The sequence below is a fragment of the Corvus brachyrhynchos genome, unplaced genomic scaffold (genome assembly GCF_000691975.1).
Source record: "Corvus brachyrhynchos isolate BGI_N302 unplaced genomic scaffold, ASM69197v1 scaffold279, whole genome shotgun sequence".
NCBI classification, from domain to species: domain Eukaryota; kingdom Metazoa; phylum Chordata; class Aves; order Passeriformes; family Corvidae; genus Corvus; species Corvus brachyrhynchos.
In genome coordinates, this window is record NW_008246060.1 from 8,173,391 (window position 1) to 8,194,967 (window position 21,577).

Here is a 21,577-nt window from a genome sequence, read left to right on the forward strand (position 1 = left end):
GGCGGGAGCCAGGGCAGACACTGTATCTGGGAAGGCTGTTTGCCAGCCTCTGCATTACATATCATTGCATTCCACAGATACAGTCTTCTTTTAAAACAGCACTTCTACCCAACATCTGAGAACCCTCCAGTGCTGGCAAAGAGCACATGCTCCCACTGTGGACATGCAAATAGCAAAGCAATTGACCAAAAAAACCCCAAAACAAACAACCCCCACAAAAAAAACAATACACACAAACCTAGGAGCTGAAATTTTCAAGATCAAACACCACCAGAATCATAAACACGAGATCATCTTGCCACTAGCACAACAAAAGGCAGGAATGAGTTAATACCCTCTTTCACCTGCAAGGCAAGTACAAATGCAAAGTATCCTACCTATGAAAGAAAATTACAAAGTCCTTCACTAAGTTAACTTGCACCAGCAAAGAGTTTTTACACCATTTATAGTGAAAGATGAGAGGACATGGGTCAAGACACTTCAGTCATATGTTACATACAAGTCCTGTAGCTACAAGGCAACCTTGAAAGTGTTAGAACTAAAAATGCTCCAGAAAAACTCACCACATGACATGCAAACCTAGAGTAGCTCAAATAAACCAGTTAAATGACCACAAACTTCAAGTTCAGAGGGACTTCTTCACCCTGGAATAGGGCTAAACTAACCAAAACAGAGCTGTGTTTTAATAAAACCTTATGCCAGCATTTAGACTTAAATATTAAAGGAGGTTATTTAACATTCTACTTGTAGGTCAAAAGCAGTTGCTGCACAGCACTTCCATACAGATCCCAGCTACGACACCTACTCTTTAGACCCACCACAACACAGCCTTGTGAAAAGCAAATAAGGTCTCCTAGTGAAAAGGTGGAAGCCGTTACCTTTCTGCTGCAATCTCAAACATAACAATGAAACACCTTACTCAAAGCCAGGAGAGAGACCACATTTCTTAGAAAAGAAGGAGAAGCACCCTCTTCTGCCAGCTTCAGGTGCCAACTGAGGAGAGGCAGCTCTTCCCCAGGGCTAATTAACCCCAACTGCCCTCATTATTGCAAGCACCTGTGGCAGGGGCAGCCCCTCAGGGGGCCCCAGCAGGACTCTGCTGCTGGCTCAGGGGGCACCACTGCTCTGCACCTCCCCAAAGGACAGCTGAGCCCATCTCCAGCTGGTACCAACTCCCCAGGGCCTGAAGGCAATCGTGATGCTGAGATTCACATCAGCTGGGAGCCGGGGCCATGTGAAGCCAGCGGCAAAGGGGCAACCAGGGGTGTGTGGGTGCTTGCACAGCTCCCAGGTGTGTCTCTACGCAGCCCAAATGCACTGCTCAGTGCCAGGCATTCAGAAAAAATGTGCTATAGTATGTGATATACCACAGAGGCAGGGGTCTGCAGAGCCACTGCCCACCATAGAAACATGAAAAACTGTTTTATCAAAGTCTCCTTTGCTGTAAAGGTTTTCCAGTGAAAACAGGTGGAGACTTTTAGTTTGCAATCAGGCCCAACAAAGAAAAGGTGAGCATCGTTGGGGCATGAACCAAACACTGCTTAAGCTCATTACCCTCATTTTCCTTCACAGCTGAGTAAAATTTGAATGATTTATCTCCTTAAGATGTATTTGAAGAGTCACACAGAGCAAGAGCACCTCAGGCAAATGAAAGCTACACCCACCTTCAATACACAGAAAGTTTTATCATTACATTGATGAATCAATAAGTTAGTAATTTATGCTGAAACATCATTTTAAAGGTTATTTTAAGATTTTTTTTCCTTTCATTCACTGATCTGACAAAGCAAAAATTTTGTTCCAGTTTATATTTTGGCATGAACTAAAACCATTTAAATGTCTGCATTCAGATACAAGTGGCTAAGGTTTACCCTAACCCACTTCTCTTTCCATCCTGATGCAATTCTCTTCTTGAACACAGTTTACAAATAAATTTTGGTTTTCATAGGTGTGTGCATCTCAGAGTCCAAAGGATTGTATGAAATTCAAAAAAACCACAGCATTTTCTTCTGAATGCAGGAGACCCAGAATTATTAAGTTTTTTCCACTTTTCCCTCTGTATTTGCTGATTCTCCAAACCAGTATTTACTAGTCTCATTGAATAACATTTTTAAACAAATTCAAAAGCACAACCCACATTCTTTCCTGCCAAAGGTGAAAGTGCGCCCTGAGCTAATCTCATCTTGACTTCCTTTAATGAAGAACACGTCTCTCTAGGGAAGACTACAGATTGTAAATTCATTGGAAAAGGTTAAAATTTATGTGGATAGCATGAAACAAAAAAAAAATTACTTCACAATCCAGTGGAGCATGTTCCTATTTAAATAAAATGTTACTGTATTTACTACTCTAGCACTAAAATGCAGTGACTCCTCCAGGAAACCACTTGGACCACAGCTTAAAAAAAGTATGTTATGTAAACAGCATATCTCAAAACAGGAGGACAAGGCCCAGACTTGGCCATGTAACCCAAGCACTGACCCTGGGCACACAGACTGTGACTCTGAAGCCTGATTCTTTCCAGTGCCCCAGCAGCACCCCAAGCTGCACAGCGTGGGGTTTATTCTTCCTCTGCACGCAGAGCACACCTTGGGAAAGCCAAGAGCAGGTCTTACTCTCAAGCAAGAGATTTTCATATTTGAAGCATGATTTGCTCCCTTTCTTGGATGAAGTTAGGAAACACATGCAAGGAGGAGTTGCCCATCTTACTGGGAAAGAGCACACCTGCCCTGCATTACAGCTCACAGCAGCAACCAGAAAGCAGCAACACTGCTGCTCACAAACACATGCTTGTAGCACAGTGTGGCTGTGCCCAAATGCAGTCAGAAGCTGAACATGCTCAGGCAACTGAAATCACTTTATTATAAAGGTATATCCCACTATTTCTGATCTAGTTCCATTACAGAGCAAAAGCAATGGTGTGCATTCAGACACTGGGTGCACAGAGCTGCTGAGCTGGTGTGTGCCACAGCAACATCTCACACAGGTGGGTATTGCAGGGAGCTGAATTAAGACAAGGGAAACCCTAGGCCTGCAAGGGGTCCTCTGTCAGTTCAGACATCCTCAAATCACGAGCCATTTGGAATACTTGTGTCAATGCCCAACACACATTATTTCCAAGCATTATGACTTCCTTTTTACTCCAATGCATTTGCTTCCACCTTTTGGGATAACGAATGGAAAAAAGTTTCCAGAAGTGGTTCCTGGTGACTACATTCATCTCCAGCCCTCCCCCATCACCTTCCAGCATTGACGCCACAGACTGGTCTTCATCACACAGATGGGGACAGCTGACACTGATCTCCCTCGCTGTTGCTGATAAGTACAACCACACAGTGGAAAACAGCAGAACCTAAGACATCTGGATATCAGCACTCTGCCATGTTTCCAAAACATGAGAACTGGGACAACTGGATCCTCCTGCAGTAGCGTCTCTGTGCTGAGAGCTGATGGGCAGCGATGCTGGACACCTGTGCACTACCTCCAATGCCATTCCAGGCTGTGTCACACAGGGGTGGTGTCAGTGAGAGGCAGTTCCAGATGCTTATTCTTGTGCAGCCAGGACAGCAGCAGTTGTCCTATGTTTTAAAGGCTGGAGTCTCAGGAGAATGCCCCACTTGTATCTTTACCCTAAGTCATAATACCAATGTATTTAATCTTGTTCTCACCAGTATCTTAAACTTTTTCTTAGCAAAAACCAAGATATCCAAGTGAGGTAACATCTGGTCTAAGTTTAAGTTGTCTGAGGAACAAACTCTCATATCTGGTCTGGGTAGATACCTGAGATGCAAAATTGAGCTGGCTGGATTTTCACTGCAAATATTATGTGAATCCAGTGCGTTATGCTCTGTACAATATTATTGTAAAAACGTATTTCAAAGAGACAGCTTAAAACAATTTCTAAAATGCAGAAGTTCCATTTATTATATTGAGAATATCAACTGCAAGAAGTCCTGCAATGCATTCTCTTCACTCTAAGTACAATACAGTACACCGTTCTCCACAATAAGTTACATAAAGGCAAATTTTATGTACATATAAAAAACGATCAGTGCCCAGAACTATTTGCACAGCGTATCTGCTATTCAGAAATCAACCATTTAAGTCTTTTAGTTGCCTTCAGAATTCTTGAGCAAAATAAATCCATAAACAGATCATAATTACCTGGTTTGAGAAAGGTTTTCAACTAATATCTAAATTCAGCAGAAACCATGCAAATGGTTTAACCACCGAATTAGAATTCTCTGCATTCATTCTATAAACAAATATATTAAAAAAACGAGGCATGCCATGTGGTATCATATAAGACAACATGGAGAAAAATGACCTGCCTGCATTTGAACTGTTTATGCATCCCAAAACACCCAAAAGGGAAGTACCAAAGTAGTAGTGCCATTGTACAAGGCATTAATGAGACCACCGCGTAATTCTGCTTAAATATACTCAAAAAAAACCCAATAAGCAAAAAAAAAAAAAAAAAACACAACACCCTAAAACATCCTCAAACTGAAAAAGTGAAGAATAAGGCTACTAGGATAATCAGTGGAATGAAGAGCATTGTATAAAGAAAGTCTGTAATAGCACTTGCTTTTTCAGTCACTGAAACAACTAAGAGTATATAACACCTTACAAAAACATGTCAGGAAAATGCCCAAAAGAGAAAGAATGCACAAGGACAACATTGGCATAATAGCAAACAGGCCACTAATAAATTCTTATGGGAATGAAAAGATGGTTCCTCAACTTAAAGGATGAGATACATAGGCAAGGCCTTGGAATAAGGAGTGGGGCCAAAAATATTTAAACAAACAAGTTTAATAGCACAGCTCAGTTTATAGAAGGGATGTGACATCTACTGTAGGAAAAGACCAGGCCCAGAAACACCCAGCTAGAATGTTCCCAACTTGTCTGATCCATCACTGAAATAAGAAGGTGGTGTCTCCTTTGCAGCAGGAACTTCCATTATATGCTCCAAAATTCCACTTAAAAGGATTTTCATTCCCACCCCCCAAATTACTCTATATTCAACCATGTCAATGTCTGTTAATACAACAAATGCAGCACCAAGCCCTTGCTGTGGAATCAGCACCCTGCACAGCTGCTGTACTGGTCAGCATGTCCACACATCTTTCATGGTGAGATTATTTTTCCACACCTTTCTCTTGTTTCTACAATGGAGTCTAAGCACAGTATCCTTCTAAAGTCACAGTGCAGTGAGCCATACAGACTGAAAATACTCAAGACACAAAAGATTATTTCATTTAATTGTCAAAAGAATGCAAATGTAAGAACAGAAATGTACCACATGAAAAAGTGTTGAATTGTACATTCCCCAGATTTTTCCAGTCGATATTGAAGACATTTTCCTTGAACTACATATGCTGTCCAATTTAGCTGAGGTGCTTGAGCTTGCAAAATATGTAGGTAACAGGGCATCAGTCAAAGGATTACTCGGAAAACAAATACAAGAACCAAAAACCCTCTAAACTCTTCTTCACTGAAAAAGAGAGGCACTGCATTTGTAAGCTGAATTAAGGCTGTAAAATGATGCTGGTTCACTGTGAATTTGAAGTCACCACACGCCCCAGGGGGGCCCTTCACCCCACAGGCTCACTGTTAGTCCTGTAGGCCTGCTTCCGGAGGTGCGCCTCGATCTCGTCCCTGAACACCAGCATGCCGAGGTGCGAGTGCGACGCCTCGTTCATGGCTTTGGACTGGATGCACATGCGGTACTGCTCCGGGGTCAGCTCGTCCGCACAGTGCTTCTCGTGCCACAGGTGGAACAGCCCGGGCACCGGCGTCCTGATCACCATGAGGTCACCGTGCAAGTACTTCCTGTAAAGGTGGACATCCTCGCCGCCCCAGCCTTTCACTTCCAGGTCAAAGCCCCCTACAAAAACAGCATCAGAAATTGTTCTTTGGGTGCACAGGGAAAAAGAGCAACGCTTTCTGCGTAACATGTTACCAGATCTGGCATGACATTCCAGAAATTCTGGAGCAGTTAACTAAGTTTTCCATGCCATAGCATGCCAATTTGAGGGACAGGACCTTCAAGAATACCACATCCTTTGTGGTGGAAACTGCCCAGGACAGAGATCTGCTGGCTTCGGAAAGTCTCTTAGAGCAGTGTCTCCAAATTGCATTATGCATGACATCCCATGTGACAGCTGCAGTAAACTGTAGGCAAACCTCACTGGCTATGCTTTTGGATTATTTTTAGGAAGCATAATGGATTTTAGCAGCTGGAAAATGAAGCAGTCATGCACCATATGAGAAATCCTCTCTAAAAATGCCAGCAATTACTCCATAGGTCACAATTCAAAAGGCCGGATTAAGGAAAGGAACATGGTTCACCATTTTAAGTTCTCTTGTTTTTCCAGGACCACGGTGAAGAGCAACCCAGGCTCTTGCACAATTTCAAAACTCCAGAATTATAAAGTCTCCATTTAGCATGTACCATACAGATGGCAATATGACTGCTATTAGCAATCAGCCTGCATTCAAGCCATCAGACAGCACACAGGGCAGTATCATTAAATCTTCTGGCAGATTTACATCCTCTGGCAGACTATCTTCACCACCATCTTGCATATTTAAGCACACCAAGCTGTTCTCAGTTTTAAGAGCATGCCACAAGGGGGGGAAAGCGCATTGCTAAAGCCTCAAACAACTGTATCCAACTCTTCAAGGTTATTTAAAGGAAAGGATTTGAATGCTTCTTGTCTATGTGAGTGGCTTATTTGAGTGACATGTTTCTTAAACTTGATTCATTTGCTTCAAACAGACACAAAGTACAAAAAAAAAAAAAAAGCAATATTTTTAGAAGTTCTAGAGTGAAACGTTTCTACTGAAACTATTGTGTCTTTTAAAACATTCAACAGATGGGACATCAAAACTTAGAAAAGCTAATTTATCTCATTAGTCAAACTTGTCACACAAGTCTGACTGCTGGGCTTAGGAAAATAATACAAGAAATTAATTATTTCTTCCCTGTCATTAGGTAAGACCAGAGAATCACAATTTTTTAATCTTTAGTCTCATCTTACCAACAGTCAGAAAGTCCGTCCGATATTGGCAAGTCATCCCAAAGCCAAAATCCCGCCAGAAACCAGAGTCCTTCTTGTGTACCTGCAATTTTAAACCAGTATCATTTTGAAATGTAAAATACAACAAAAGGAGGTGCATTGCATTTGGTTTTGCAGAAAGCTAAGCTCTTCCAATCATTTGCTCAGTGCAGGATAGAGCATAATAACACTTCCGGTGTTTCTGAGTCATGCACTCATGTGGGGCTTCTTAGTGACCTGCTGTTCCCTTCACCCTCCACCTTCCAGTTCCAAACACTCACCCTCACTGCAGTTTCCACATTTACCTTTCTGCTGCACCACCTCGATTTCCTATGTATCTGCCCAGACCAAGCAGTTAAGCAGTCCATTGCTAAATCATCTGTTCCCAATACTCCAATTCCTACCCATTTTTAAGGCCACATTTGTCTCTTGATCTGATATGACAAAAAAAAGTAAGCTTTGTGATTGAAGTCTGCAACCATAATACTGCTAAGCTCAGAAGAGTGAACAGCAGAGCTGTCAGGCAGGGGCTCATTCCTCTCTCAGCTGTGACTACCCAAGGCCATATGCAAAACCTTCCCTCCAGTTTTCAGTAGGATCCTTGCAAACAACTTAGGGAATGAGGGCTATTATTTTTTTCTTTTGATACAGCTCTTCTTCACACTACTCTCTTCTTTTCCTCCTCGAAACCTGTCCATCTCAGAAGTCTCAGCTGCAAAACCCAATTTCATCTATGCAGTCTCTTGAAAGAGAGTTAGACTGGACACTTAACTTTCAGAATATTTTTGCCTTTCACCAATGCTTTTTTTGCTGGAAGATAAGAAGAAAGTTGCTGCCCTGTAATGCCACCATCCTCCTAAAATACTGGCTTTCCAGGCCAGAATAAGCAACAGATCAGAACTACTAACTTCATTTGATTAATAGCAACTATTTCTTTAAAACTACATGGAACTCCAAGTTTATCTAAGAATGAATTTTGTACTGTTTGACAAGATTTTTTTCCAAGTGCTTTGCCTATGGGCAATGTTTAGATATGCACTGCCAAAGGTCATAAGATATCCCAAACAGACTATTAAGTTACACTTCATTTTGTTTTAATACAAAGCATGCCTAATTCTATCCAGAATGAATCCCACTGCTTACCAATTGCTGCTCCACAGGAGGTGGCATATCTTGGTTGGCATAGACAATAGCAGGATTGTAAAGGCTGAATACCACAGGATAGAAAACCTTTTTCCCTGGAAGTCAAAAGAAAATTGTTACTCACTGTGGGCATGTTTTCTGAAGGCAAAAAGAAACCAGAAACACTCTTTTTACGTAAAATATTACCTATTAGGCATCTAGTGGAAATAAATCAAAACAAGCTGCTAATATTTCCCTCCTAGGAAGCCTGTAATATCTAGTGGGGCAGAGCTCATAGGATTAAAAAAAATACATACGTATGCATATTACACATATTACACTACTGATTTACATTTGCATATAGTTATATATGCTTATATAAAATATTATCTCAGTGTCATACTAGGTGACTGAAATATTCCTGCAATAATGATATGCAGTAAACCTAAAAAATAATCAAATCCAAGTAACACCTTGCATTGTTGAGAGTTATGAATTTGTGTCTTTCCACAAACATGTAAAAGCAGGTACATCCAGGATATCCTACAAGGGTATCAAGCATCATGAGCATCCTGACTATGCTTAAAACACCAGTTCTGTGTCTATTATAGAAACCAGATAAATATTTTTCCATGAATGTCGTGCATCGCCAAAGCTGCAAAGGTATTGACAACAGTCCACAAGAATATTCACTGTCCTGACTTGGGCATGAACTCTGAAGGAGTGAGCAGCATTTTCAGATCTCACTTGACACAAAGGTGACAAACTGCCAGTATGAATTGCCAAGCAGTCTCTCGAACTCCCTCCCTTGTTAAAGCTCACAAGACACTCCTCTCCAACAATTTTCCAATTATTTATACAACTTGTTTGATGAAGTACAGAGACAGACAGAAATGAAAGAAAAAGCAAGAAACAGAATCCAAATATCTGGCTTCTGAAGAATTTTCTTGCCTGTTTATTAGATGAAGAAAAAATATCTATTGATTCCAAACTGACATTTGGAGAAAATGCTTTCTGGCTGCAATAAATTTGAAACAAGAGTAAGCATTAAAAAAAACCCCAAACATACATTTGACAAGAGAAGGTCTTCAGTAGAATGCTTGTTAACTCAAGAAAGCTTTACCCTTCTTGGCAGAAGCCTGTAGAACAAGCAAGGCTCATACAAACTTAAGAAAAATAATCAGAATATTTCAGAGTTTGGGATTTAAGCATGGACCACTAGCTCAGTCTCCAAAAGGAACACACTGCAGCTCTACTGAAAACCATTCATATATGATGTGTTTGGCCATACACGAGTGAGAAGAGATAAAACCGAACTTGTTAGAGACTTCAGCATAACAAAAATCATCTTCCACTGTAGAGCATTACACTGTGTTTTGTTATACAAATTCACATGCAGTCTAATTGTTAAAGCAATTAAACTGTCCAGCTTTCTTTCAGACAACTAAATCTTAAGAAAACATGAAAATTGTATATGTACAAAAAAGACAATTGTTCTTAAAACAAGCTACTCTAATGCAGAAGTTATTTCTCAGTCTAAATATTATTGCCTTTTGTGAAGAATGTGATTCATTTCCCAGGGTGCGTGTGGTACTGAATAAGCTCCACCATTCAAGTCAAGTTCTCTTTGTTTTCAATATGCTCAGCACAGGTCAGGTGAAGTCAAGCACGGTGGCAAGGCTCTGTTCCAGCAACAATCAGGGAACATACCGGGCTCAGCATTTAAGCGACAACTGTTGAGGAATTCGGCTGTGAAATAAACATCAACATCACAGAAGAACATCAGGACCTCGCCCTTTTCCCAGGCTCTGGCACCCATGTCAAGTCCTCGGCCTCGGTTAAATTCCTCATTCAGAGAGACAAGTGTGTAATTGTGGAAGTCAGTTTCTCTACAAGAAAAACAGAGCCAAACCCAAAATCAATCTGTGGGGAGGGGCAGAGGGACCATTTATAAGTTTCCAGCATTTTACAGGATTTCATTCCAGAAATTTAAAAAGAAAAACAGTTATACGATCAGAATGAGAAAAAAAAAATCTGTTACACTTAGCTGTCAATTTTAAACCTTGTAAAATGATAGAAATCAGTCTTACTTTAATAACTCCACTTCATGTTTAATCATTCAGACAGATTAAAAGGCCTTTTGTTATCTGACATGAATTAAAATGCTCTCTTGAATTACAATGGCATCTAAAATTTGCCCCCACAAACCAAGAAGTCCTGATTAACAGAGAAATAGCTGTCTTCACCAGTTCAGAGAAGACTGCAAACAGGAAGCCAGAGTCCTGGCATCACCAGACGCATGGGGCAAAGGCCATCTGTGTGGTGGTGCCACCATAACCCAGGCATTTTGCTTCTCCTTGCTATTTACCAGTAGCACATGGGCCTGTACTCACAGCAGAAGAGGGAAGGAGCAGCAAGAGGAGACTGAAAACACACTCAGAGAACATCTTCAAGCAAAGTTAAGTGTCTACTTCAAAGACACTTCAGAGGACAATGCTTGAAGAGAAAAGAGTGAAGATACTCAACAGTAGCACCACTAAAAAGATACAGAACCAGGTAAATGCTCAGTGAGCCTGCAGCACTGGCTCAGTGCTCTGAGGACATCTCACAGAGAGCAGGGCAGGCAGCAGGGGCCTCAAAAATGGAGGGGCCCAGCACACGGCAGGTGCTAGGGAGACTACAGCAAAAAAGGCAGAAATTCTCTCCTCCCTTCCTACAAGATGCCTGTACATGTCAGGCCAACTCTCCATCACATGCTCCAAGCTGGTGACAAAGTAGCCAGTGTCTAATCTCTGTCATCGAGAGTAGCCTGGCCAGCACTGTGAGAGAGGGATCACACTAGAGCTCAAGGGGAAAAAGCTCCCAGCTCAGGGATGAGCACAAGAGCTCAGGGAGCGAAGAAACGTAGGTAAAGGATGCTCACACCTCTCCCATCCCTCTGGAGCAAAAATCATAAAAGACACATTCAGGAATTTTACATCCATAAACGTAATGCTACTTGCTGAGACAGCCATGATGAACTGTGCTTAAAGTTATTTTACAGCCAAGAGTAAGTAGGCCTACTTTGTACATTTTTGTTCCTTATCATTAAATAAAATTGTCTCTCCAGTGAAATAGCTATTGAAATGTACATCCCAGTTCCAAAGAACTTAAGCTCTGATCAAGCTGTTAGCGTGACTGAATATGCACTGCAAAACTCATCCCTGTTGTTATCCCTGTTGTTTTTTGGACTGTCAGATAGAAACCTCAAAGTCTTTTCTGTCTATAAGTTGATTTTTGTAGTCTTCAGGAAACTTTTGCAACCTAAGCTGTAAAATGCCAACTATAAATAGCGTACAGTAAATAAAGCATACTTTTCCTAGTAACCTGAAATGGAGTATAAATTTATTTGGTTTATTTTTTCATTCTTTTTAAAAACTACTTAAAATGCCAATCAATATTGTTTGTACTGACTGATGTTGAATTGATACACTTACCTAGCTACAGATTCTAGGATGCTTTTCACTTCTGATAGACCATCTTGTCCAAAGTACACCACTGTGAGGTGAACACGCTTATCCTGATGAATACACACATCCCTATAAGCACAAAGATAAGCTGATATTAATAATTACTTGCAACACAATAAAAAACTTCAGGTACTTAAAAGCTACTGCATTAAAAAGTATTAGCAGACTGGAGTGTTCTGGTTAGGCATCAAATGGCTTCAAAGAAAACAAGGAAAGATGTTTTCCCCTCTTCTTTCCCCATCTTTCCCATTTGAATCAGAAGGTTCCAATACTGTGTGTCACATTCCAATACCTTATTTTATAAACAGGTACTCTGTACATTTACAACTAATGTAAAAATTATGTTCAAGATCATCTGTGTCCAGGTTCACAATGATCCTGACATTTGGTCATTTTGCTGCAATTTGAGAATCTCTCAAACCCTTTTAGAAGGAATGTTTTCTCCATACTGTAGGTTCAATTACACACACCCCAAGGCAGTTGCACACAATGTTGGAATCATTAGCTCCACTGCAAATCAACCAGAACAGGAATTCATTTTGAAAAGGAAACAAAATACTGAAAATCAGCAACATAGCTCACTATATAATCTCATGCACCTACCTAAAGTTTTGCATGAATTGTGCAAATGCCTCAGTTCTTCCAGCAAGAGGAACAATAATGTTAATGATCGATCTAGAAATATCGACTGTTTCACTCTTCACTTTCATGAGGGGTCCAAAAGGTCGGAACAAGGTGACATGCCTGTACTCCATGCCATCCATCTTCTTATAAAACAGCTCATACTGTGTCCCCTTATCTCTTTCTGTACGATAGTAACCTGAAGAATAAGTCACACAAGTAATATGTAAAGTCAAAGATCCCGGAAACTGTATTTCAGAAACACTGATTTTCCTAAGAACTAAAGAAGTGGGGACAAACCTTCTGGGTTTCTCCTAAAAACATACAAAGTTTCCACAAACTATTATTGATCACAATCAGCCTTCTACCATTTTAGGTCAGACCTGAGAAACAACCCCAAACAAACTCCAGCTTCCCCTGCTTCTTAGAGACAACAGGTTTTCTGGTCCTATGCCAGCTTCTCAGACAGAATTAGAGTTGGGTCTTCCCAACAAAAAGGGAATTTAGCTATTTGCTATGGAAAAGGATGGCTGAAATTTAATATTGCCTGCTCTTAAGCCGTTCAGTAAGAATCTAGCCCTGAGCTAGTCCACAGTAAAAACTGAGATCATCTGGCCAGTGATCAACACAAGAAAAGCACAATTTGTTCTGTGGGCAGAACAAATGACAGTAACTTGCTTGACAAAGTCTGCAAAATCTGACATGTGGCATCGAAACAAAACAACTGTGTGATAATGCTGGAATGCTTTTAAATTGTTTTCACTGCTGACCAGTAGTTAATGCTTTCTATCTGATAAATTAGTGGCATTTTACTATACCCACAGTCTTCTAAGGACATAGGCAGAGGTTTTCTATGTGGCTGTCACACTTCAGGACAACAATGCTAGTCCCCCAGAAACAGGACTATCTATTGAGAGATATTTTACTCCTAATGGGTAGAAAAAATCTGTCCCCTTCAGAACATGCTCCTTCATCGTGTCCCATTCAGAACAAGCTCTGTGTTGCGAATTCCACATCTATGCTACCCTGAGAATAAGAAATGATGACAGGAAAAATCCTCCAACAAAAATGCCTTATGAGCATCCCACCTCTGCTCTCTTCTTACCAGCCAGGAAAAGAAGAACCACAAGCTACGCCATGAACTGGCATTACATTCCAGTTAACTGGCCACCCAGACCATAGAGAAAGTTACAAACAGCTGCATATTCCCAAGTGTGATGCACACCCCTGCCCTCACAGGATGCATTTCCATTCACCTGGCTGGCCTGAACTGCCCCTTCTCCAAGCCAGTGTCCTCAGCAGCTGAAATCCCTCCCAGGCCTCCCACCCAGAAGGCAGCTGGTGGCAGGGCACAGAGCAGACAAGCCATATGGGCAATACAAAGGGTTCTCTTTTGTATCCAGTATTGATATAGTCCTTTTTGTCTCATCTTCTTTAGCAACTGAAGTCAACATGGGACAAAGTATGTGAAGGGAGCAGCTCTCAGCCTCAGAGCACCTTGGGTTTGACTGTCTCAGGAACCAGAAAGAAGGGATGATAGAGCTTTTTGGCTCTCCTTATCCCCAGGGAAGTATTCCTCCATGTTCCCTTCCCTTTCAATACAAGAAGCAAAGGAATGTGCATACCACCTTGACCTAACTTCTTTCTCTATATCCCAGATTCCATTTACAAAGAAAGAATCCTTTCTCTAAATCTACCTAACTCTGTGTTCCTCTGCTCCAGCCTCCATCCTCAAACCAAGCCCAGCTTCTTTCACTGAGGCTCCCTCTTTCTGCCCAGCAGCCTCTCTTTTACAGCAAGCGCCTTATGCCTCGCCCACACTCAGCTCTGTAATCCATTCCTTCTTGTGGACAAGCGCATGCACTGGCAGATCCAACGGGAAACGTGGATGACTACCACAGAGGGTCTGTGGGACGCATGTTGTAGCAGAACAAGCTGGTCCATCACACTGGAAGTCAGTGAAAACTGAACCTCTTAACTCAGATGGTTTTAACCTTGGAACAAAGTTCTGCAATGCTCTCCTTGAAAAGACTGAAATTCACATTTATGCTTTTGTCAACACAGAGATGCATGAAGTATGCACCACATTTTAATGCTAATTTTTAAATCATTATTAATTACAAGCACTGAAAATGGTGTTTCAAACAATGAAAGTCTACAATGCTGACTGTCAGAAGCAGCAAAAGATTTTCAATCCCTCTCAACCCTTTTCCATTCCAACCTTTTGTGCTGCATAGTCCAGCACTGTAGCTTGAAAACAGCATCGTGGTTAATGGAGCAGCCGATGCACCACTATGCTTGTACCTCATGCTTTCATGTAATATACAGCAAACACTTTGTACCAGGACTCCTGGGGAAATTAACATCCAGCATTTTATATTTTATTCTTTACTCTGTTATCCAATAGCTGTTTGCAGATAAAAATACCATTTACAATATAAGCAAAGTTTTTAAAAAGCACGTCAGCTGCCAATAGCCTATCTTAAATCAAAGATTAAGCTTAGATGTCAGTCTACAACAGAAGGCTGAAGTACAGAATAAAAATTTCTAGATTAATTAAAAAAAAGAAAACAAAAGCAAACCCCACTGCTGTACTTCATAAAGACATTAAAATGCAAATTCAAATACAAATAGTGCCTTGCCAACATTCAATTGTTGAAATACAAGATTCCAAACTTTTGAATCTCAACATGCTACTAGAGCCACACTTCTTTTAAATACTATGTACTCCTTGAGTTATTCTCCTTGCTATGAGCTAACCACTGTTGCTAATCTACTAATTTGAATACTTTTATGGGACTAAAGTTTCTATACACAGAAGCCAGATTTGAGAACAGCCAGAAAAAGAACCCACATCTGGTTTACTTCTTAGTGTATTCACGTTTTTAACACTTGGAACTGACTCATTTAATAAAACCTGTTATCTCACCTTCCAACTGGCATATGCTGGCTGTCATCCAAAATAGAACTTCTCAAGCAAAGAGGTAAAAAGCAGTAGAAATAATTTAGCAGCTGCTATTTCTGGTCCATGAAGCTTTTCTCCCTTTGCAGAAGTTCTGTTTCTCACCAAACATACTAAACATAGGAATCCTGGGCATCAGTTACTATCAAAGCCAAAAAGCTCTTTTTCTATTACCTTGAATATTTTACGACTACCAAGAAAGTGTTTGGGCTATGGAATTTAAGATGTATGACCTGGTTTTTTTGGTGTGTATTAGAATTCTCCACTGAAGTTCCCAGGACAGTGGCCAGTTTCTGATCTTATGCAGCACACATGAAAGGGGCTGTTTGCATGACAAACAGTCCACACTGTTCTATGGATGGCAAGGACTTTGGAAGAGTTTTGATTTAAGCTGGCAGCAGGGGAATAAAGGATTTTTACATGCCACGGATGGGTGGGGAGTCTTCCTTTTAGATGCAGATCTGAAGAAAGTTTCTGGATGTTGCTCAGTTTCAATTGGAAACACAGAATCAGGACCCAAATAGCACTGCTAGACATTCAATACCAAGACTTTTATTAGCAATTAGATAATTGCTTCTGTTTTCCAAAGGTTAATTTTAAATGTTTGTGCAACGGAAGAGCTTTTAATCTCTTGATAAGAAAAGCCAATTACACTGATAAATGTAAACCCAAATAAGCCAGTTACACTGATAGTGAAGTGTGTCCATGAAGGCTCCTCAAGGCTTCTCTGTCACCATTCAAGACTTAGCGTCACAAGCTTCTGGAGAAAGGGAACAGGCAGAGGTAATACTATTATCTCCTCTAAATTACTCTCCATTTCTCAATATTATCAAATACTGATCGCAAATAAATCTATTTTTAATTGAGGACTACCTTGGATTGTGCAGTTCAACAAGTAGGTCCATTGTTCATAATCCTAAATCCATTCATTCGTGAAAATATGTAAAATTGCATCTTTTATCCTCACTAGGGATACTCTTCATCCACAGGGAATAGGATACTCTTGTTTCTCATATACTTAGATCTAATGGAAACACTAAGAAAAAAAAAAAAACAACTTCAAAGTGTTTCTCAACTGCAAAACAAGACTTCTTTTCAGGTCAGATTTTTGTTCTGTTAATATTAGAATTCTGGAAGTTTCATTACGGGTTGCTGCAAAGGAAAACAGGTACAGCAAACAGAGCTGAGAAATTTGCTGGTTTTCTCTTCATCAGCAGAGCAAGTCAATTGAGCCTTGTGAAAAATAATTTGAAGTTCTCAGAAAGTATCTTTGTAGTTGTAATATATACTTAGAAATCTTTTCTTTTTTTTACTTAGTGTTATTGTTCAAAGCCTGCACATAACCATGACGTGGCTGTGGTAGCTCTGCCTTCTCATAATTCCAAAGCAGATTTGGATCATCCCTTTGTCTTGCAACACTAACAAGATAACATCAGTTCAGAAAACACTTGGCCAGATTGCTCCCTGTTGTGGATACAGCTTCCTTGCATCACTGGCAGAAGACAGAGTATCTTCATGCAGAGCCCACAGAGGCTGAGCGTGCAGCAAGGCAGCTGCATGAACAGTTAAATCAAGGACACAGAGCAAAAATGCAATGAGTAAGTTCACATCCGTCAGCATATATTTGGAACTTTTTTGGCCTATGCAGTATTAGAAGTAATAAAAATCAGTAGATTCAGACTACCATGAGTATTATTGATAATTAAGTGTACTTCATCAGAAAAAAAGTTTCTTTAGGAAATTTCTATTTATAAAATAGAAAGCAGATAATTTTTAAATTCAAGTTATTAGTATTGGTTGTCTCAAGGTACTCCAATAGAGAGATATCCTAAAACACAGTAAGAAAAAAAAATTCTTGATTTTTTTTTTAAATAACAGTGATAATTCACTGACTGGGCAACAGAAGCAACATAAATGCTGGGAAAGAACTTCAGACATATTCAGCACACATCAAAAGACACCATTAAGTAAAATCATCTATAAGAAAAGATATTCTAAACTTATTTAAACAGTCACCAAATTCTCTAAGGAGAAAGTACCTGAAAGTACATATCACAAAATATTACATAGTTCAAAGTTTAGTCTACTATTTCACAAGTCTAGGAAAAGAGCAGACATAATCTGCAGAACCAAATATTGACATATATAAAAATAGCCTGTTGAGGTAACAAGCTAGAACACTTTAGAATAAAAATGCCTATTTCTTGTAGCACAGTTTTGTGGGTAAGTTTTTATACACAGATACGCAGTAGTTTTGAGGAAAAAAATACTGCAAGTCAGAAGATAAAATCAGCTTATCTGTACTGAGCAAAAAACATGATGGTTATGTATTAACTAAAGCAGTACCATGTTTTCTCTTTTGTCCCAGAAGTAAAAAAAAAAATATCCATACACCAAGTTTCTCAGCCTCCAATTTCAAATTGCACGATACTCTAGTTTTAGTCACAAACCACTTGTTACAAAATAATTACCTATTGAAGAGGATGCAGAACTTAAATTATTTGCTTCGACTAAAGCCATCTTTAAAAAACTGTCTCTCTAAATGAGCAACACTAATCCAGCAACCATTTTGACATGCTCTTAGGACAATTGCAGGACCTGCTCTGACATCGGTTGATACACCAAGTCTGCTATGCAATTTAAACCTACCAGTTTATGACAGCTTAAGGGAGCAGTATTTTCTAAATAGAATGGCAGCAGCTTTTCAATTGGACTTCCATCAAAAGGGGATGCCCAGGCAATGGAGGCAGAGTGCTAGAGCCCACTCACGGGGCTGCAGGGCAAGGCACCTGCACATACCAATACTGGCTGGGTCTGCTTCTTACCTCTGAGTTTTAGAAAAACAGGGGTGGGGAAAAAATATGTGAACATTGAGAAGCTGCCTTTTATTCCTGGCTAAATTAGCTAGTAGTATTTGCACTAAAAAACCCACAGAATACCCACACAACCCACACCTTCTGTCTGAAGAAAGACACTCATAGATATAGATAACGCTATGGCTGGTTGCTAACACATCCATAATAACCCTGTGTTTGAAGTTACTGTCTTTACAGCAAAAGGAAATTCGTTTGATTTCCATAAACAAATACTGGTGTGAACAGAAGCAGAGGCATGAAGTATAACTCTAAGGTTCTAAAACTATTTGCTTTCTTGAAACTCTGTCATTAAAGGCAGCACATTAAAAAAAAATCGACAGCTATTTCAGTCATGGTAAAATAAAAATTCACTAGAGTACAAGCAGTATCTAAAATGGCAATGGAAAAGCAGCTGAATACTTAATGTAGATATAAAGTACAAGAATGACTACCCCTGGAGAAAATAATAGAGTTTCAAAGGAGAACTGTACTAAGAGCCTAACACAGCACTGGCTGTGTTGCACTGACCCAGCTAAGTGGATTCCATGGCCTGCCCCACCTTCTGGAATGAAAAAGAGTACTTGCATCAAACTTTAAACACAGTAGCTGTTAAAAGCAGAGACTTTTTGCAGTACAGACCAATTACATCATCTGAGACTGAAAGAATCCATTATTTCAAGGCCAGTGGTACCTTTCTCCAGCATGTTTCCTTAACAGCGCAGACATCAGTACTTACTCCAGACTCCCTTCTGCAGTAATGGTCTTATAACATGGTCTACCTTTTGGTTTTTAATGGCAGCACGAACTGTATTTAATACTGTAAGTATACAGAAGGGGTACGAGGGCAGTTTTTGATAATACTTCTCTCCATCAGCATGAGACTGTACCTTGACTGTACCCCTTGTTATGGGATTTGTCTATGCATCTTTTAAGGGCTTTACTGAGTGTTGAAAGTTTAACTGCTACATATGCCTTTATAATAATATGTGTTCTGCAGTTAAACTTAGAGGCACTGAGACAAAACAGAAGAGAGAACAAGAGAACGGTTCAAGGCTGCACAGCTTAGCAGACCCCATAACTGTATACCATGGAAGGTCTATTCAGGTCACCAAGTTCTTCAGCTGACAGGACCAGAACACAGCCTACCAATGCTCTCCCTCCAGTAGGACCATGGCAACTCTAAGAGAGTCAAAGGCCTGAATATTAACTAAAAGTGGCATAGAGATGAGTGAAGAAAAACCATGTAGCTTCATGCTGGATTGCTTAGCTACTCTGGAACAAGAAAGGTGAATCAATTTCTCCCTCCCACTGTCACCAGTTTCACTGGAAGTCTTTCAGTTATTCAGTACCATAAGCAGCTGTATCACACTGACTTTGGCTACAATCAGTTACGAATGCATCCATATTTTAAGCAGATACAGCTTCCCCTGTACAGCTTCCCCTCTTGTGGTGAGCCCTTCTCAAATGTATTTGTTATTCCCCTAAAACCACAAGATAATGAAGCAGTAATATTCTCATCATCAGACATAAAGGTTCTTATGATGCAGTTACTCTTCAAGACTCTATTCAAGTAGGTAAAACACCTAAAAGTACAAACACCATTAAATGCCTGTTGTGACATTCTGCTAATGGGCTGGAAAGCATGTAAACATACCTTCTATAAAATCATTTTCACTATATAGCTGCCTGTCTCCTACTCCATCATCTTCATCTTGTCCATCTTCTTCATCTGGATTATTGATAACTTCTAGGCCAGCCTCGATAACTTCCACCAATTCATCCCGTTTATCTTTTCTAACGGGTTTCTCTTCTGGATGCCGAGTGAGCCCCATCTCCAACTGGAATACTTTCATGGATGTAAAGCTTTCAAAAGGAATGACTCCATACTCACTAGGCAGTTTGGCCCCCACGCTCACCTCAGCTTTGTCAATCTGGGAATGAAGAAACTCTAGGAGATCATTGGATGTTTGTTCTTTGGTGCCCTGGTAGTTCATACCATTGACCTTCGGGCTCTTTTTTTCCTGCAGGGACTTCAATTTGTCACTCATTTCCTGAAGCTCTTGCTTTAACTGGGCAATCTGACGCTTCAGACTGGTAGCTCGGTTTTGGTAATGCTCCTCTTGTTCCTGCAAGAGAGCTTGATAGTATTCTTTACCCATGCTTTCACCTACAACACCAGGCAGAGATCCATTGTTATCTGTTTGTGGAGCACACTCCAGCAAATACATGAGCAAGACTAAACTGAATAGTAAAGCAAGGCCCACCAATAGCCAACGAGTCCTGGCTTGAATTACTAAGCCTCTTCTAGGCATTCTCATATTATTTCTGTTTCCAATCCTAAAAGATGACTTATCTGCTCTTGCTTTCCAGGGAACATCACCCCAGACTTTAAAAACTTAGAAAAAGAGAGAAAACATAACTGTAATAGCTCCTACAAGTTCTGGTAACATAGCTGATGAGCAGTTTTCAAGCTTTGCCTTAATCAGGTGTCATTGCAGAGATGTAAATCTGAAGTTCCTATGTCATCCATAACCATCAACTGTAAGTCTGATTGACGCCATACAATTTGCTCAGGATTTCCTACCCCAAACAAGAAAAACCTGCAGAGGGGGAGGAAGACGGAAGACACCAGCAAGGAATCATATTTTCATTTCCTAATTCAGCCCTAGTTGAAGGGGCTTAGCTTATTTGAAGTTTTGTGAGGGAAATCTGCAGAAGTAATTTTGTAAGCTTTGAATAGACAGCAATTTTTCCCCCCACTATGTGTGAGAGCAATCTACAGTTTAGTAAAAGTAATTTTCATTGGCTAGTCTTGCTTTTCCTCTGGCACTTGAGTATTTTATTCCACTCCCCCTCCTTTCCTTGGAATCTGTGGTTTGAGTCAGCAAAACGAAGACAGAACCTAAAATTAAAAGAAAGGTATATATTAGAACTACAAAGCAGACAGTCATTTGGAAAACACATGAACAAAGTTCTAACACAGGCATGCAAGAGACTGCTGGTGGAAGGAGTGAGAAAGGGAGAAAGAAATGCTTTTTCTTTCCTTTGCATTACCCATCAGCAACTCCCTTTGACACAGTGTCTGGAAAAGAGTAATGGTTCTTCTAGTCTCACCACATTTTATTACACATTTTTTTTAACTCCACCATTCCTTCTTGGGTTTTTTGTTTTGTTTTACTCTGTGGGACGAAAAAAGAAAAAAAACAAACCCCATGCCCTTTCTACTCTTCTAAACAACAACAAAAAAAAAAACCCGAACCAAAACAAAAAAAAACCCAACCAATCAAAAAAACCCCATGAACTATTTTGAAGGAGCAGAAGCTTGCAATTTTATTTGCTTTTACTTTAAGTAAATATCTTTCAGGGTAAAACTATTCACTCATGAATAAAGTATTATTGATTTAAATATCAAAGTTTACAGAAACTGCATTTCAGATTAAGTCA

General features: G+C 40.1%; 1 protein-coding gene across 1 annotated transcript; it reads right to left on the minus strand.

Annotated features, from left to right (window-relative positions):
- Nucleotides 1-3,897: 3,897 nt before the first annotated feature.
- Nucleotides 3,898-21,256, minus strand: CSGALNACT2 (chondroitin sulfate N-acetylgalactosaminyltransferase 2). Its single transcript, XM_008642816.2, has 7 exons — nt 19,788-21,256; nt 12,299-12,515; nt 11,663-11,764; nt 9,897-10,075; nt 8,208-8,302; nt 7,047-7,128; nt 3,898-5,890 (listed from the first exon to the last, which is right to left on the minus strand). Exons 1-7 carry the CDS (start codon nt 20,449-20,451, stop codon nt 5,598-5,600), a joined length of 1,632 nt encoding a protein of 543 aa, XP_008641038.1. The 5' UTR covers nt 20,452-21,256; the 3' UTR covers nt 3,898-5,597.
- Between the last annotated feature and the right edge of the window lie 321 nt (nt 21,257-21,577).